This window comes from Accipiter gentilis, unplaced genomic scaffold, assembly GCF_929443795.1.
Source record: "Accipiter gentilis unplaced genomic scaffold, bAccGen1.1, whole genome shotgun sequence".
NCBI classification, from domain to species: Eukaryota; Metazoa; Chordata; class Aves; order Accipitriformes; family Accipitridae; genus Astur; species Astur gentilis.
The window spans coordinates 402,439-420,145 of record NW_026060824.1 but is presented as its reverse complement, the minus strand read 5'-3'; the positions used below and the strand labels follow the sequence as shown (position 1 = coordinate 420,145).

General features: G+C 52.0%; 3 protein-coding genes across 5 annotated transcripts in view; 2 read left to right on the top strand and 1 right to left on the bottom strand.

Moving 5' to 3' along the window:
- LOC126036843 (electroneutral sodium bicarbonate exchanger 1-like) overlaps window positions 1-17,707 on the bottom strand; it is a 720,476-nt gene that overhangs the window by 422,330 nt on the left and 280,439 nt on the right. The window contains exons 3-23 of the mRNA XM_049797060.1: window positions 12,167-12,248; window positions 11,327-11,461; window positions 10,727-10,862; window positions 10,350-10,510; window positions 9,232-9,417; window positions 9,035-9,123; window positions 8,752-8,909; window positions 8,287-8,374; window positions 7,635-7,781; window positions 7,371-7,462; window positions 6,864-7,038; window positions 6,594-6,727; window positions 5,828-6,073; window positions 5,618-5,723; window positions 4,534-4,695; window positions 3,698-3,811; window positions 3,198-3,359; window positions 2,334-2,585; window positions 1,442-1,510; window positions 726-899; window positions 489-626 (exon numbers count right to left, since the gene is read on the bottom strand). Of these exons, the coding sequence (XP_049653017.1) occupies window positions 489-626; window positions 726-899; window positions 1,442-1,510; window positions 2,334-2,585; window positions 3,198-3,359; window positions 3,698-3,811; window positions 4,534-4,695; window positions 5,618-5,723; window positions 5,828-6,073; window positions 6,594-6,727; window positions 6,864-7,038; window positions 7,371-7,462; window positions 7,635-7,781; window positions 8,287-8,374; window positions 8,752-8,909; window positions 9,035-9,123; window positions 9,232-9,417; window positions 10,350-10,510; window positions 10,727-10,862; window positions 11,327-11,461; window positions 12,167-12,248 (3,006 nt within the window). The remainder of the gene's footprint in view (window positions 1-488; window positions 627-725; window positions 900-1,441; window positions 1,511-2,333; window positions 2,586-3,197; window positions 3,360-3,697; window positions 3,812-4,533; window positions 4,696-5,617; window positions 5,724-5,827; window positions 6,074-6,593; window positions 6,728-6,863; window positions 7,039-7,370; window positions 7,463-7,634; window positions 7,782-8,286; window positions 8,375-8,751; window positions 8,910-9,034; window positions 9,124-9,231; window positions 9,418-10,349; window positions 10,511-10,726; window positions 10,863-11,326; window positions 11,462-12,166; window positions 12,249-17,707) is intronic.
- LOC126036799 (uncharacterized) overlaps window positions 1-17,707 on the top strand; it is a 300,228-nt gene that overhangs the window by 17,761 nt on the left and 264,760 nt on the right. The gene's annotated exons all lie outside the window — the stretch shown is intronic.
- LOC126036835 (U3 small nucleolar RNA-interacting protein 2-like) overlaps window positions 1-17,707 on the top strand; it is a 281,947-nt gene that overhangs the window by 7,333 nt on the left and 256,907 nt on the right. The gene's annotated exons all lie outside the window — the stretch shown is intronic.

Below are 17,707 nucleotides of genomic sequence, written 5' to 3'. Positions count from 1 at the left end.
AATGTAAAAAAGGGACAAATCACGTTCTCTGTCTTTGATCCAAGCGGAGATAAGCTGAATGCCCAGCACAAACTTAGCAGTCTGCCCTCTGCTTCTGCCCCTTGGCAGCTATAGGTATTAGTGCACCAGGGGAGAAACCGTTCACTCCAAAGATTTCGGGGCAGGGGGATTGTGTGTTCAAAACTCGATTATGAGCAAATCTTGCCAGCAGCAGCAGCAACAGCAGCAGCATCATCATCATCTAATAATAATCATCATAATGATAATGACCTTTGTGAAAAACGACTCGTTTTAAAAATTACACCTGTATTCAAGCGTTCAGCTCACTGCTACTTGAGGAAACAAAGGTTACAAAAGTTACAGGCTATTGGGATCTATTTCGATTGAGTGCTGATCTTCCCCCAACATTTCCAGACAAGCTATAAGAGAAACAGGCAATCTCACAGCCCGACGGAGATGTCCAGCCCCGAGGACCCAGCAAGCCTTACCTCTTCTTCTTCTCCAGCTTCATTTCTGGCATCGTCCAACTTCTTCTTCCTTTCTGGCATAAGGTCATCCAGAAAGCTGAGCTCTCGCTTTGAGAAGCAGAAATCCATTGCTTTCCGGACAAAGACGAGAGCCAAAACCTTCACGAATAAGAGGGAAGATGCGGTGAGCTCAGAGACGATGCCACCTCTCACTCCAACGCTGCAAACACCCCGCTGCCGAGCGGCGGCAGCTCTTACCATCATGGGAAAGATGATGGCGGCACGGGACACCTTGATGGTCCAGAGCAGGACGAGGCAGGTCAGCTGGATCGCCGTGAAGAAATGCACCTTTTGCAAGGGCACGTGCCGCAGGTAGATGAAATCCGGCTGGTGTTTCGCCGGCATCCAAAACAGCTTCAAGCGATCAAAGAACTGCAAAATAAAAGGGAAAGGTTGCCACCTTGGGACTGCGGCAAGTTTCTGGCCCTCTCGAGACGTGGAGGCACTTTGCAGCATCTCGCTTGCCGTCAGAAATCCTGGATCCCACCGCATTCCTCCTGGGAGCAGCACCCATTTTCCCTTCGCTCCATCTAGCAACCGGCTTGCCCCTGAGAGCTGCCCACCAAACGGCAACTATTCCATGCCATTCCATTATTAGCAATTCTCGGCCCACTGAATCCCCCCGCGAGGATTTCCACCAGTGGTAGAAACTGCCTTCCCTTTGCACCAAATTCCCCCGCTTTCACGTAACCAAACACTGACCTGCCCTAAACCCTGCAACAGAGAGCGCTGAACTTGCCTGGTCCTCCCAGCCCTATATACCTCCTGTGCCTCCACCAATCTTTTTCTTACACAAAAGAGTTTCATTGCTTGCTCTGTGAGAAGCTTTTCCCATGCCACTGCTTTTTTCCCTGCTGCTACAGAGACAAAATACCAGGGAGCCAACATGCTGCATGCTGTAAAAGAGTCCGTACCTGAATTCCTCTGAGCGACGACACACCCATGTAGAGAAAGACGCCATAAAGCACAGGCATTGGTATAAACTGGGGGGGGGGGGGGGGGGGGGAAGCAAAAAAAAAGAAAGAATGCAATCGTTTCTTTTTCTGTATTGCATTTTCAGTATTACCACCCTCTTCCACAGGCACTGCCTAAAATTGCTTGAAGCTTTCCAGCTTCCATTCAGGCTTAGAGATGGGTCAGATTTTAACCATTTTTTTGCCATTTTGTGCGCACGAGTGAGCTAAGGCTCTGCTTTAGGCTGAACTTGGGAGTTACCTCTCCTCAGAATAATCCTATTTTCCAGAAAGGTTGGAGGAAAACAGGCGATTTCACCCGTGCTACCCTATGCCGCATTCTCTGGCGGTAGAAGAAACACTTCTGCCTATTCTTGGGGCAACAGGCAAAGGCCACAGGCCTCCTTTTAGCCTAGAGACGAGATTACTTTGTGGGAGGAACGTGCAAGGAAGCCCATGGGGATGACCTCAGTGTGTTTACCTCCTGGGAACGGCTGCTCCCGGGCATTTGGGGAGCAAATTGCAGCCAGTAAAGGGCTGCCTGTTTGAAAGACAGCAGATGTGCTGGTCTGAATATGCTCAACTGTAACCCATAAACATGGGCGGGCCTGAAAGACACCCAAAAATTCAAGCAGTTGCATTGCTTGCTCGCCTCGAGCACACCAAACGGGGGCCTGAAGGGCTGCAAAGCCTAACTGAGGCTGGTTCCCACCGTGGGTCAAGCCCCAAGGGTTGGGATCACCTCCTCCTCCTCCGCTCCACAACTAACTACTCAGGCCTGCAGAGAGGGGAGTGTTTTGCTGTAACCTCCAACAAGCTCGCGGTTGTTGGGTGGTTTGCATTTTCCTCTCACCTTTAACACAGAAGTGAAGAAGACGGAGCAGCCCATGAGCACAAAGATCAGCAAGCCAGTGACTCTCTGCTCTCGTATCCCCAGAAACTTGGGTTGCTCTCCTGGAGCTGAGCAGTCAGACTCTACTTTGAGGCTATTCACGTGGGTGATGGACAGGACGGTCGCAGCCACAAACCAGGGCAGCCCCATCACGGAGCACACCCCGAGCATCACGGCCACCACAAAAAGGTCCAGGTGGTACCCGCATCCTTTCTGCAGGCAGGAAAACAAGAAACAGAGCATCCCATAGCACAAGAGCAAGGATAACGTCGCAAGTCAGACTCAAACCCTGCTCGAGCACAAGTCAACTTCTTCAGAATTCAAAACAAGAAATGGAAACAAGGAAGGGTGTATGCAGGCTTTGCACAAGCACCTGGCATGAAAATCTGGCAGGAGTTCAGACACAATGGATATGCAGAGCTTGTGCGATAAATACTTCTCGAAAATACAACAACCCACAACCCAAAACCACCAAACCATTTTTTCCACTCATAAAGAAAATTCTACCACTTGCGAGGAAGGTGTGACTCTGAGTTATCCCTGGCAGCGCATCAAAACAATTCATTCCCCACACCTGCTGCTGCTGCCATTTTAAAACAAAAACGCACTTCTCTATTGCTCCAAGATTAATTTGCTCCTCCAAAAGGTTGCTCATCTGAACTGCCCTGTCACTTGCTCCCTGCATCATCGTTAATCCAGGAGAGCATCCTGCCATGCAGCTTGACCTTGTCCCAAACAAATGCCTTCAGAAAGCATCGGGAATAAGAGCTTTTCCCCAGACCTGCAGCCCAGAAGGGGCTGGAGTCATCTCTCGCAGGCCCTTACCTTCAGCTTGTGCTCCTTCCTGTTCACAATAACGGCACTGATCTGCTGGTCCATGAATATCAAGATGGTGCAGAGCAGAGCTGGGATGAGCGCAGCCAACACCGTCCACCAAGGGTTGGGTCCTACAGGGTTGATGAACCACCCGCGGTCGTCTCTGGTAGGCTGCAACAAAGCCCACGCATCAGCATCGTCTCCCAGCCCAGGCACTCCACTGGCTTTCATTTTCCCCTCCCTCCTTGTGTCAGAGCACCTCCCAGCCCTGGCTTCATGTCCCCCTCTCCCGGGGGCTTCAGCAGTGCCAGTCTCCTCTTTGCAAGCACCTCTAGATACTTCCCCTGTAGGTATCTAGTTTTGGGGCCATCTTCTCGTTTCCAGGAGGAAGCAAGGCACTTGGAGGTGGAAGAGGAGATGGTCACACCACCAGCATCTCCTCCAGACTCAGCCCTGCCCTGCCCTGGCATCACCTTGTGGCACCCCCATGTGCCAAAACACCCCATTACCTTGAACGCATGGGGGACCTGGAGCTTCGGCGATGGGATCCCAACCACAAAGTCAAGGAGCACCATGATGACAATGGTGAGGAAAACAGCAAAGTCGCTCACTGTGGACCGCACCTGGAGCAAGAAACCAGAGGTGAGAGGGGCATGGCAAACAGGGCCGTAATGTGAGATGCAAGAGTTGCGGACATCCACAACATTAAGGCTGCTTAACCAAATCCCACCACCCCTCTGAGCACATGCAGCCTGATCCCTTGCTTAGATACTGCTGCTGTGTTTGTCCCTGTGAGATCTGGGGTCAGACAATAAAAAAAGCTTAATTAGGCTGACAAGAGTTGGTTTAAGTCAAAACCTAAAAATAATAATAATATTAAAAATAAGAAAACACATGTCTGCCACTACAACTACACTCACAGCTACAATGGCAACAAGGCACTGAGGCATCCTTTAGTCCTCAAAAGGAAGCTCCTCATTCGAATCTACTTTCCGCTCGAGCACATAATGCACAGAAGGTAGGGAAAAAATCCCACAACCCCAACCACCAAAACTTTGGGAAACCTGACTTCCTACTACCTGAGGAGGGAAAAAAAAAAAAATAAAAAAAAATCAAACCCCAAAAATCTTCAATCTGGGGCAGGTCACGAGGCAGGTGGGAAATGCTACGATGATTTTGCACTCATGGAAATGAGTGCAGGACATCCAAGCTCTTGGAGAGCTTGGCCTGCAAGGCCAACGTTTCCCAGCTTGACCAAGGCAGGGCAAATACTGCTTAGTGCTCCAGGAAAGCCATTTTGGGAAATGAGTGTGGAGATGGACACTGGCCACCATCTTCTACTTACTCTGGTTGGAAAGTAGCGGCTGGTTTTAAACTTCTTCAAGAAGCTTGACAGGGCAAAGGTGGCGAAGAAGAGGATGCAGCACCAGAAGAACACGTCAGGGGTGTAGGGGCCGTCGCGTCCACAGGCAGGTCCTTGAAACTCCCCACGCAAATACCGACATTCCTGGAGAAACAGAGCGTCAGGACACAAAGGCAGTGCACGTGCGGCAGGGAAACCTCGCATAGCTAAGGGGTTTTGAGGATCTTGGTCCAAGATCCACGACCCTGTAACTGCTCCTGCCAATGGAGATTTATATTTAATGAGGAGCAGCAGCTGAACAAGTGACACATCGAACTACACAGCGGAGGAATGAGATGTGAGGGCACACCATACCACGCACCCTCGTCACATCCTCTGCCTGCTATTCGAGCAATCGTGGCTAAAGAAGACACCAGAGGGGAAGGAAACACTGGAAACTCTTGGGGATAGAGAGAGAGGGAAGAGGGAAGGAGGGCTAAAGACAACCATGGTAGGAAAGGAGGAGAAGAGACAGATCGTCTCTCCCCAGGGGAGGGCTCGCAGAACCTGGCCAAGAGGGGATGAAGGCCACCATAAGAGCCTGCCGCCCTAGGCCCGGGCTCTGCTTCCGGCAACAACAGCCTGAGAGGCTGCTCAGACAAGCAAATTTATGCACGTACCTACAGACAGCACTGAACGAGAAAGCAAGGCCTGGAGTTACTAGGAACCCATTAAGGAGGCCAGCTACTACCTTTCAAGCATGAACTTAAGTCCTACAACTTCTACAATAATCAAACCACCCACTACTTAACCTTCCTCCCAGTCAGAAATACTGTCCTGCAACAGGCTTGACGGGGACACTTGCTACCCACAACGTTGGGGACCAGGTAGACTGGACAAGGTGGACTCTCCTCCCCAGGACCAAGCGGCTTAAAACCACACGCTACATTTAGGCAAGGACTTTTCCGAGCAGCACTAGCACAGTTTGAAGCCCATCATTCCCTGAAGGGCTCTGACTTTTGCACCAGGCAAATGCCCCTGGACCCTATGGACGCGGCGCGAGGAAGCAGTGGCTCGGGGCACTTACGGTCACCGTGAGGTTTTCCCAGGCGATGCCAGACACGTTGATCTTGTTGCTCGCCCAGAAACGCAGCGTTTCGTTGCTGGGATGGGTCGGTGCCTCACACTTACAGCTGGGAGGAGAGAAGCCAAGACAGGGGTAAGGGAAAGGTGATGGAGGTGCAGCCCGGAGCTCCTGCCAAGGGGCAGCAGCTTTCTCAGGGGGAAAAAAACCCACTAGTAGCTGGTGAGGAAGTCCAGCTTGCTGTGCATGTGCACAGGGTAGGTGTCTCGCAGGTGACTCAGCTTCTCCAGAGCCTCGTAGATGAAGATGATGCAGATGAGGGAGGCAAAGGCTTCTTCCGTGAAGCGGGTGACGTAGCACACCAAACAGCTGGCGTCGGTGGCCACCAGCACTATGCACAAGAAGGCGGTCCACAGCCCAATGCACGCCCGCAGAGACAGATAGGAGAGCGTGTATTCCCTGGGAAAGCAGAATGAAACAAAGGCTGGAAAGGCCAGCAAGAGGCCCTGAGCCATGCCTGCCTTTGGGGAAAACGGGGAGCAATTTTGGAGCGTGTCAAGGCTGCGGATGGGAAATGCAGTTTCCATGTACTACTACAGAGAGCCTCGGGGCTGTGGTGCAGGGCGTAGACCCACAGCAGGAGAGGCCAATTATTTAGTTACCACTGTTTAACACGGATCTCGTGTTAACACCTTGGAGGCTGCTTGAGCCAGGTGGTGTTCTCCCACATCACCCTGACGCCCTAACACTGAAACCAGCTGGGTTTGCACCCAGTCACCTGCTGCCAGCAAGCTGGGGCTTAATAATAAACCTTATGGCAATAAGGGTGGTTTATCTCCCATCAAAGCCATCGCAACAAAAGGACTGTCACTAAAATCTAGCAACTACCCCTAAGAAAAAGAAAAGAAAAGCATCTTTTCTCCATCACTGCCCCCTTCTGAAGGCTCTCGCAGCACCCAGCTGCGGCAGCCTGCCTTACTTGCAGAATTTGTAGAGGATCTTCTCAAACACGAGGACGGGTCCGGTGCTGCCGAGGATGGTGAGAGGTTGGCCGGCAAAGAGGCAATACACCACGCCGGCCATGGACGCGCCCAGCAGCGACTCCATGGCACTCTGTCCGGGGAAGAGAGGCGGCCGTGAGTAAATAAATCGTTAGGGAGAAACAAAAACCAAAGCCGGTTCACTGCAGCAGGGACTTTGGCCTGAGTTTTACCCTCCCCCATCCCCCCCAACAGAGAGAGGTGCTCACTATGTGGCCATTGGTCGCCTCCCCCAGCAGTCCCCCAAAGGTGATGACAGGGGACATGCAGGCACAGTAGAGGAAGAGGAAGGACGCCAGGCACTGCAGGCTCAGACCATCCCGGAAGTCGCTCCAGAACCACGGGGCTTTCCGCTTCACGTCCAGGGTCAAACCTCCAAAGAGCCTGCAGGAAGGAAAAAGAAGAGAGTCTGTTCTCTTGGAGGAACACGTCGACTTTGCTTTGCTGCAGAAGGGCAATCACAAGCATAGAGTAACTCTCGTGGCTAAAAGAAGCACTCTCCTTCAGCCCAAATCAAGAAAACCTGCGTGCAACGGTGATGGTTGGGGCTGAGCCCAGCTGCCCAGATCTCCCCCCTGCCCAGCCCAGGGGACCAAGCTGGCAATGTGGAGCCCCTTCACTGAACCAGCTAACCCCAAAGACCTGCTAGAAGGGAAGGTGCATGCTCAGATTTGAGAGGCAAACAGAAAAAAACCCCAAACTATTGAAGCTCCCACCTTCCCGTCCGCTGCAGTTCAGGCCCACTGTGTTTCTCCAGCGTGCTGTGAGAAGCACTGTCATCAAGAGCTCCTGGCATCTTCCTTTTTTCCTGTTAAAATGGAAGTAAGATAAAGCTATGGACTTGTAACCACTGGCTTGTTTTGCTTCTGGTCTGGCTCTGTGACTGTGTCAGAGTGGGACCTTGTGAATTTGGGCCCCTGAACAGCATCCCCAGCCATCCTGCCCATCCCCCTCACGCCTCCCGCCGATGTGGCACCCACCTGCGAAGGGACGTTTTTCGGGGGCTCGATTCGGATTGATGGATCCCACTCTCCTGGCGGCAAGACCGTGACCTCATCCAGAAACTCGTCGATGCCAGCCACGAGGTCAGCCCCGTTCTTGGCTTTATAGGCAACGTCACGGAAAACCTGCCAATAGAAGACAACCTGGTGAGAGGACAACCCAGCTCGGATGTCCTAACCAGTGCAATAAGCTCTTGGCTAAACGCAAGGCTTTTTCACCAAAATTCCCTGCTGGAAAGGGCAGGAAATATTCCCCCAAAAGGAAAAATCTGTGCATCATGGCACTTGTAATCATCTCCCCCACGAGGCCCGCGTCCCCCATGGCACACCATACCCTTCTGCTTAAAGAGCAAGAGAAGTTTTACTGGCCCTGGCAATGCCACCACTGGGGACAGCGTGCTGGGGACCCCGGCGAGAAGGATGAGGTGCAGGATGCACCCCGGGCGGGATTTCAGCCTCCAGGATGTGGGGTGATGCAAATCTGCGTGTTTGCTTTGGGGTGAGAAAGAGGGCTGGGCTATTTGGAGAGCTGCGGGCAGCTGGGACAGCAAATCCTCTTCCTCACTACTTCAGAGACAGGGAGAGCTGAAGAAAGGCAAAAATGACCCAGAGCTATCTCATCTTGTCGCACCTCATCCGTCATGATAGTGGCCATGGACCTGCCGATCTCATGGTACTGATGGGCTTTTCCTTCTGGTCCAAGCAAAACAAACAGGAACCTGGGCAAGAAAAACAAAATGAGAGAGAGAAGAAGGTGTCCTTGCTCCAAGAGCACCCAAGAAAAGCCCTGGCAGCTCTCAGCCCAGAGCGTGGCTCAAGACGGGACACGTAGGCTCAGCGATGCCGCGATGAATTTGAAATTCTTCAAAACCGACGGCAAATGTAATTTGGGGGCCAACTTTCATTACAATTGGCCGATGGGTTTAAAAGCTACAGCAGGGAATGGAGAAATGAAGGCGAGGAGACGTGGGTGGGGGAAACGTGCTTGCTCCCCCTCCCGCTAGCCTTGTTTCCTTGGGACACCAAACTGATGCCTGCAACTTGATGTTTGGTTGGGCGTCTTTTTCATGGAAAAAATTGCGCTTCTCATTCGCACCTTGTTGGGATGGGAACTTCCGTCATGCCTGAGAGGAGGACAGCCGGGCTCAGGCGGACAAATGCCACGATGGGCTGGTGAAGGAAATCCAGCTCTCCTACGAGCACGTTGGATGCTTCAGCCCCGGTGGGAATTTTCTTCATCAAGTGCAGCTCCGCCTGGGCACGACAAGCGATTTTCAGGCAATTACCCCAAAAGCAAAGCCCACAGCGCTCTGCAGCACTGCAGCACTGCAAGAGCAAATCTGGCCCTAAAGGCGTTAAGAAAGCTACGAGTGTCTCACCTTGCTTAAATCCATAGCTCTGCTCTCACGGGTCACCCCATCTTTAGCTTCCGCAGCGGTGGGAGAAGGACAAGGGGTGATTGTTTGGGCTGGTAGGAAAAAGAAAGACACTCAGAAAGATGGACAAGGAGCAACTGGGACGCTTCTCCTTTGCCTGGGCAAGTCTAATGGGGCCACAGCCCTGCAGAAACCCTCACCTGGCTTGTAGAGGAGGTGCAGGTCCGACTGCCTCTTGCTCACATCAGCAAACGAGCAGACAGCGGGGAGAAGGTTGGTTGTCTTCTCGTTCTGATGGTGGTGCTTCCTCAGAAGGACTTCTCGAACTTGCGCCCGCACGTGCTCGTCAAACTCCGTGGACTGTTCTTGCTGGGCCAGGATCATATCTGAGGATGGCAAAGGGAAACAAAGCCATCAGAGCAGAAACCCCAACAAGTCCCGACCCCCAAAGCCCCCAGGGAAGGCTGTGCCACACAGGCTGCACCCTAATGCCCGCTCAGCCTTGCATAGCAAGGCCTTTTAATAATGTTCAGCCTTTGCAGCGAAAACGAGAATTTTCTTTTGCTAAGAAACATCATCCAAGTGCTTATTCATCATTCCGCTAAGATAAATATTTCCCATTCTAAATAATGCAATTTTCTTGCCCGACCTGGCCTTTCTGACTCTACACGTTTACCCAAATTATAAGCAATCTATAGCACAGACGTTCCCAGAGTTTCCCGTGCTGATCGAGTGCAATTTGCTGAGCCCAGGGAGAAACATGCTAAGAACGGCTCCGACTTCTCCAGCCCTTGAAAGGGCTGAATGGAGACCTGCTGCCAGTCAAAGATAACTTCTCCAAAGCGGCTTTTGCAATTAACTTCAAGTATCTTCCCCACAGAAATACACTGCTTGGTCATCGCCAGAGAAACTCTGCCTTAAAACTCTTAAATGCTGGATGTGAAGGCAAAAGTAAAACAAAGAATGCGAGGAAACAGCTTGTAAGAAATAGTTCCTTTAAGGAGGTTCAGCTCTTACGCAGACTCCGTATTTCTAAGAGCAGCCTGCTAAGCCCTGACACACGCTCCTTTTTGGCTGCAGAATATTCTCTAGTGGCTTCTCCAACTCCACAAACTGCTTTCAAAAGGACCCCATATTGGAATAAAAAAACAGTGCGACTGTTGCACGCCCAGTCTACATCCAAAAACAGCTCATGAGAAAAACACAGTGGCACTTCTGGAAAAGGACGTGCCATTGGGGCAGGGTTTGATTTGGGAGTAAAGAGCACCGTGGCGAGCTGAGCTCGGCCATTCCCGGAGAGATGCAGTGCCCACGGTACCTGCAATCTCTTCGATGCTGTTGGCACAAACGTCCAGCAGCACCGACCCATTGCTGATGCAGCTCCTCAGCTCGGAGAGGCTGTGCAAGGACAGCGTGCCAACGTAGGGCTTGCTCCAGCGCTCGCCGCCGTCTTCCACGTCCTCCTCAAACTTCAGCCACCTGCGGACATCGGGTGCGATCAGCCCCATTGCACGAAAACAGCCCCAGCTCTGCAGCCCCTTTGACAGAGCCACGGGGTGGCAAGAGGAGAAGGCTCCTCGTGCCGCCACCTGCAGCTGCAAAAGCTTCGCGTCCTGGAGAGGAGAAAGCAGAGCCCACGGGCGCTGCCAGTGCGGGGACTCCTCTCCCACCGCAGCCAAAGCAGCAGGGATTTACCTTGCCGTTTCCTTCCACTCGGCATCTCGGCCCTCTTTTACACAGATCTCATCCAGCTCGGAGAACAAGTGGTGAGGGATGTGCTGCTCGTCCTCCTTGGTCCTGAGAATGAACTGTACCCGCTGGGACGGGGAGCCTGGGGGCAGAAGGCAAAGACCCATCCCGTTACCGCGCCTGAACACAGCTTGTCACCCTCACGTGCAAAGTGGCCATCAGCACCAGTGCAGCCATAAACACCGGGCTGGCCCCTCTCCTCTGCGTCTCTCTGGGCTTGCACAGAGCCGTGAAGAAGGAGAAGCATCTGGTCCACCTCTGCATAAGGATGGGCTGCTTTCCTTCCCCACATTGCCATTTTTAAAGCCAGGATCCCTCTAAGGAAGACGAGCCTAAACCCATTATGCATTTAACTGCATTAAAAAAAAAACAAAACAAAAAAACAAAAAAACAAAGTAAAACTTGGGAAAAAGAGGGTGTTGCTCAATAAGGCCACTTTCCCTCGGAAGAACAGCAACTCACTCAAACTAGCCACGGGGATGTGCTTGCAGAAGGCCCCAGTGCCCATGTTGCCCCCAGTTTAGCGAATGCCGCGGTGGAACTTACAGCGGTAGCCCTGCTCTGTCGGGGCAGACTCCTTCTCCCGTTCCCCTTCCCGATGCTTCTGGCTGTGGCGTCGGTGATGCCGGTGGCTCTGCCTAACCAGTGGCATCTGCGCGCCCACGTACAGGGTCCGGTGGCCTGCGAAAAAGCAGCGGTTTTTGCAGCACTCTCGGCATTGCGGCAATAGTTGAGGTGGCCGGTGCCTTGCTAAACCACGGTTCAATCCCAGGAGCAACGCCAGCTTCCCTTAATGTTATTTTCACTGGACGTCCTTTTTTCCAAGCCTATTCTACTCGAGCTTTGCAACAACACAGCAACAACAAGTGTTGGCTCCGGGTCATCTAAAAGTGCCCTGAAAGTATCGGACCTCTTCTCAAATTCCAGCTTCGGCTGGACAACACTCAGACTTGCTCATTAAGCAGCAACACAAGCTAATTATTTTCAAAAGCTCTGTATGGCACGAGGCGACAAGAGACGATCAAATCAGTCCCATTGCAATGAACTCCAGAACAAAAAAAGAAAATCACAGCCCCGTGTCTGCAGCCCTGAAATGATTCTCCTGACCTCTCCAAGCCAGGAGCAACCTCTGCGAGAAAAAAAGCCGTGAATTATCGAGCCCTGTGGCTACAACTCACACCGTGGCCTCCCGGGAGGCTTTTTCCCTCCGTTTAAAAAGCCATAATAGTAAAAAATGTGACAATAACTGTGTTGCTTTATTGAGAAGCGCGGCACGTTTCGCTGCACATGATTTGACACCCAACAAGGCACACTGGAGAGACTTTGTGCAATGGGAAAACGCGCTGGGCTAGTGGCTCCTCCACCAGGATCTCAGCAGAGACTCACCTTCCAACTCCTCCTTCTCATAGCAAATACTGACAGCGTTGCTCCTTCTTCCCCGGTCAATCACTGCCTCCTCGTCATGTCTCTGTTTAGCAACGACAAGAAGGGAAAAGTTGAGGCTGGGGGTGGAGAGCTCCCTTACGTCCTCCCAGACATCACCCACCCCTGCATCCACGCGAGTCCACGAGCCATCACGCCTCTGCGTGCCTCCTCCTCCTTCAGGCACAGCCCTAAAACCACGGACTTGTAGGAGGCTTTTCTTCCCATACGCAAATAAAACAGCCCATAACATCACCTGTACTGTGTAACACGAGAGTCTGGACGTATTTAATACAGCAGGAGAGGGATGAGTGTTTCAGACAAAAAAAACCCCACCTCCCACTTTGTTCTTGAGGTTCCTGTCTAAAAAAGTGATTTCCAAAATGGAAAAAAAACCCCCAACCCACAAAACTGCACTTTTGAGCCCCGGCCGCGCTACCTGTAACTCTTCCAGAAGTGTCATTTTGTAACCCCCGTTTGGGTTCATCCTCACGTCAGTCACTGGGTTTTGGGGACAACTGAACCTCCAGGTCAGTCAGGGGCCCGATTCCCCAGGGACTGATGGAGTAGCCCTCACGGGAGGAGCTAAGTGGCACCCAGTGTGCACCAACTCCAGAGACACAATAGGGACCATTATGAAATCACAAGCTATGATGCGGATCCAGGCAGCTATTTAAAGCCACGCACCCCTAGACCCTTCCCGCTTGGAAAACTTAGTGCCTGGGCAGAAGCCAGCTCTGCTTTGAGCAAAAACTCTCCAGAATAGAGAACATTCCTGCATGAGAGGTGTCAGGCTCAAAAGTGTGCAGAAGGAAAACCCTTCACAGGCTCGTTCACCCTCCTGAGAGGCAAAGCCCATTAGCAGCATCATGTTTTCTCTCTTTTTCTTTCTAACAGTAGAGCTGAAGCTCTAGCATCCTGAGGATAACAAGAGGTACAAATACGGTAAGGAAAAAGAATACCTTATTGGATCAATGGGTAGATTCAGAAAAAAACCCTGCTACACAGTAGTTTATCCTGACTGCTAGCTAGAACCGAGAAGACTGTTTTTTCCACTTGGGTCAACAGTTCCGGTGAAACATACTACCTGTCTAGGACGGCTGCATCTGAGGAACAAGAATTAGTTATTTGCAATACAAGGAATGAGTCATTTTGTGTCATGATATTCATCAGACTGCACAGAGAAACAAGAGACAAATGCATTTGAATACCCATGTGTTGTGTTACGTTTTAACCACTTAACATTCCCCAAGAGCTCAAGAAGACAGAGCAGAAAGACAGGAGACAGGTGAAAGCCTAGAGCGCCAGCTAGACGGAATGAAAGACCCTCTTCCTTCTCTGAAGCTTCAGCAAGGCTTCCTTCACCTGCTTGTTCCTCCGACTGTCAATGACGGGGTTCAAACTGGGGCTGACGAGACTGTAGAAAAGGGAAAGAACTTTCTCCCTCCCAGAGGAGTTACCGCTCCCGGGCCCCGCGTACACAAAGATGGCGTTTCCATAAAAGACACCCACCACGGTCGGGTGGGAGCCACACGTGGAGGTGGTTTCGTGCCATCCTGGCACAGAGCGGATGCGCAGATCGGTGGCCAGGCTGTCCAGGGAGCAAATCGGGATTAGGGCTAAAGGGAAGAGGAAGAAGCACACACAAACAGCAAAGATCAGGACTTTATTGGCAGGAGCGGCAGGGCAGGCCAGCTTTGAGACAGCAAGAATTTCACAGGAGAAGTGGACAACCTCACAGGGGCCACAGAAAGGCAGGTGTAAAGACAGAGAGGCTTGCAGTGTACCAAATACAAACGCCAAAGCCCACAGAAATGTGGCAAGGGTGAGGCGCAGCCTCCAGATCACGATGAGGGCATAGCGCGGGGGACGGCAGATTGCCACGTAGCGAACATGAGACATGACGGCCAGCAGCACGCACGCTGTAAGTGCAAAGATTAAATAAAGATGGCTCTGTGCCCCACACCCAGCAAAGGAGGGGGTTCTGCCTTGTCCAAGGAGGCTCCTTAGCATACGGGGGACATTGCTGGAGGCGTAGCAGATGTCCGCGATGGAGAGGTGGCAGAGGAAGAAGTACATGGGGCTGTGGAGGCAGTAGTCCAGGCAGATAAGCAGAAAGACAAGTGCGTTTCCCATCAGAGTGGCAGAGCAGAGGGCAGAGAAAAGGCCAAAGAGGCAGCGCTGCAGGGCTGGGGTGCTGCAGAACCCCAGGAGGACGAATTCTGTGACCGTCGTTTCATTCTGCACGCTGTGCTGGAGGTGAGGCAGCACAAACTGCGACCACGGAGATCTGGAAGCGAAGGAGCAAGGAAAAGGAAAGAAAAAGGAGAGTTTTCCTAAGAATGTCACGTCCTTTACTCTTTACGCTGCAGCTCCCTTCTCCCCGTTTTTCCCTCTGACTCCAGTGAAAGGTGCGTACTACCCTCCCCACGCTGAGCGACGTACATCTGAATTGCAAGCTCCAATCTCTCGGCAAACTTTGAGCAGTTTGACCAATCTCGCACAACTTTGCTGCCTAGCTTGCCCTTGAAGTCTTTCTTTTCCTGGGTTGGTTTTGGGGTTTTTTTTGCAGGGGGTGGGGAGGGGCAGGGTATGGTTTGGCTGTTGGAGGAGATAAAATGATGAAGATTGCAGGTGTCGATTAAGGTGAAGTCAGAACAACTTCAAAGCAGCTATTTTAAATTAAGTCCATATTAAAAGGAATGCACAGTTCACAGAATAATTCCAGTTTTACCATTAAACCAACCAGCATTTCCAAGCCACTGCTGTGTCCTCTTTACCTTCGTGAAATGCATTCCTACTGAATCCTGCAGTTGCTTGATCCAACTCCCCTATCCCAGCTACTGCAGGTCCGGGAAGGTCAGGCAGAACGTCACCTTGGTTCCTGCTGTGCAGCTGCTTGCCCTTACCAGTTTCGCAGGGTGCTGGTCAAGGTCCCTGGGCATCCCCTGGCACTTGTCTCCACGCGGCTCTCTGGTCTCCAAGATCTTCCGCCACTTCCAGGATATTTCCTCCAGCCAGGATCTTCACCTTTTCCTTCCTGGGTCCCTTGCTTCTCTTCAAGATCCCTTCTTCTTTCTGGGAACCCTTCTTTTTGACACCACCTCTTCTTTCTGGAACCCCACGCCCCCAGTTTTCCTAATCTGTCTATGTGAGCAGTACAATGCCTGATCAGCCTCCAAATTAAGGCTTCTCTCTCCTAGCTCTTTACTAACTGTAGGATTCGGGACACGCCACTTTTGATTATTCCAGGTGTTACCCAAATTTACAACCAGCCCACGCTGGCTGCGTGTAGCAAGAAGCAGGCTTCTGCTTGACAGCTCAGAACTCAGTTTCAGACATTCACACGCACAGACCTTGCCGCACACGTGCACCCAGTCACGTGTTGCCTGGTAACCTTCACAGTTTGAGCCAGTTTTTTGTCTACGGCCGGGCTTCAGAGGCAGGGCATGGCCACAGAAGCGCATTCCCCCCGTCAGTCTGTGAGGTGAGCAAGGGAGAGTCAATACTTGTCTGGTGAGCCTCATACCCAGGCAATGTGGTCGAGCCCTCTCCTGTGACAGCCCTGGCAAAAGCCACAGCAGGGTGCTCCCTTGCCTCTGCCTAGGTCACTGGGGTTCCCCTGCCTGCCATTGCTCCTTTGTCCTCCTCTGCGTTTGTGGAGATGAACCTTTAACCACACAACCTAACACCTACAACACCGGGAAAAAGAGAGGCTGCAGAGGGTCCAACGGGGAAGGTTGCCGATGTAGAATGCTCTTTGTGAGAGGCAGCACACCCAGCTCACCTCCTTGCTCCTGAGCTGCTCTATCGGAAGCACTGCGTGCAGGACGCTCTGTTCAACAGGCTGTGTCTGTATCTGACTGCCTTGTCCTTGCTACAGCACCGTGTGCTGGGGGAACGCCACGGAGAGCAAGGAGGACGCTCTTTCCCCAGGAGCAACGGAGGGTGCTCAGCTGAGTGCTGCTGCAGGGGCCAAAGTGGGGCAGGCAGGCAGGGAGGGGAACGCAGGAACGAGGGAGCTGGCAGTAACCGGCCAGTCTGGGAGATGCCCGGGAGGCTCGAGAACCCTGTAAGCACAGGACGAGCTTAGAGGAGGTTCAACGTGAGGCCCTGTGGTTAACCATCCCCTCCAGATCTGGACCTTCTCTGGTTCCCGAGTTACCATGCAGTTTCACAGCCTGGTGCAGAGATCCTGACTGGGAGATCACTGTACCTCCAGGAGTTAGGGATCCACCTAACAGTTACCCTGAGCGGGTGCAGGTCTGTGCTGCGCTGTACGTACAGCATAGCCTTCAGGCTGCATCCCTACACATGTCCCTTGGCCGCAGGATAAACGGAGCTGGTTGACTGTAACAGAGGAGCCTCCAGGCAGCTCCTGCTTGGTACCAGCGATTACGCCACCTGCGCGGCCCTGCCGTTACCTAAAGTGCAGCAAGAAGTCCGCGCGTGAACATCCTTTATGCATAGAGATGTTTTCTTCTAAGCAAAGTTGTATAACACCGTGAATGACCAAAAGGAGGAACTTCTCCACAGGCAGGATCTGTACAGTGTGCCAAGGGAAAATCCATCTGGGGTCTGCCCAATGCTGCATGAACGCAGGGTCCCCAGCATCTGAAGGGACCTAAGATTTACTTGCTACCAGGATGCCTCTTCTTCCTGGCTACGTCGCCTCCCAAGATCTTGCCCACCCCCAGCCTACTGGGGAGCGGGGGAATGTTAGAGAGACAGCCTTGATGCTGTGCCAGCACTGCTCAGCCATGGCCAAAACACTGCTGTGTTATCAACAGCTTTCTAGCTACCAGTACAGAGCACAGCACTACGAGGGCTGCTGTGGGGTAAAGGAACTCCAACTCAGCCAGATCCAATACAGAAGGAAAGTGGAGGAACAACAGAGGGGGCAGCCCAGGGACACAGAGCCCCAGGTCTCATCTGGCCACTCCTGTGACCATACAGTGTATTCAAAATCAAATACCTGAAGTGCTCCCTTAGATGCAGTTTACAGCCAGGGGACAAGAAGGTGGCAGTTCTGCATTTTGCAGCTCCCAGGCTGATGGCAGAGCCAAAGCAAAAAAAAAAACCACAACAAAAAACAAACCAACCAAGAGAGGTAAAACTGGAGCGCAGGGAGCAAATGCTTTTCTTTCACCTTAGGCCAACTGCTCGGACGCTCTCTATGCTGCCCTGCCGCAGAGGGCATCCCTCTCGTACCAGTAAGAGACATAAGAGTGAATTAAAGCCAGGACCCCAAAACAGACCAAAAACCCGGTCATGATCAAGAAGAAAGTGGAGAATGCATCAAATATAACAGAAAATTTATTTTGGACATTCCCAGTTTACATTTGGAAAAAAGAGGAAAAAAAAAAAGAGGAGGAATTAGGTATTAAAAGAAGAGCACTGAATGATAAAGCAGTAGCAGTCCCTCTACCACTACAAACCCACACCCCCACACGCACGTACGCACACAGACTTAACACCACCAAACTCCCCTTGACTGTGACCTTC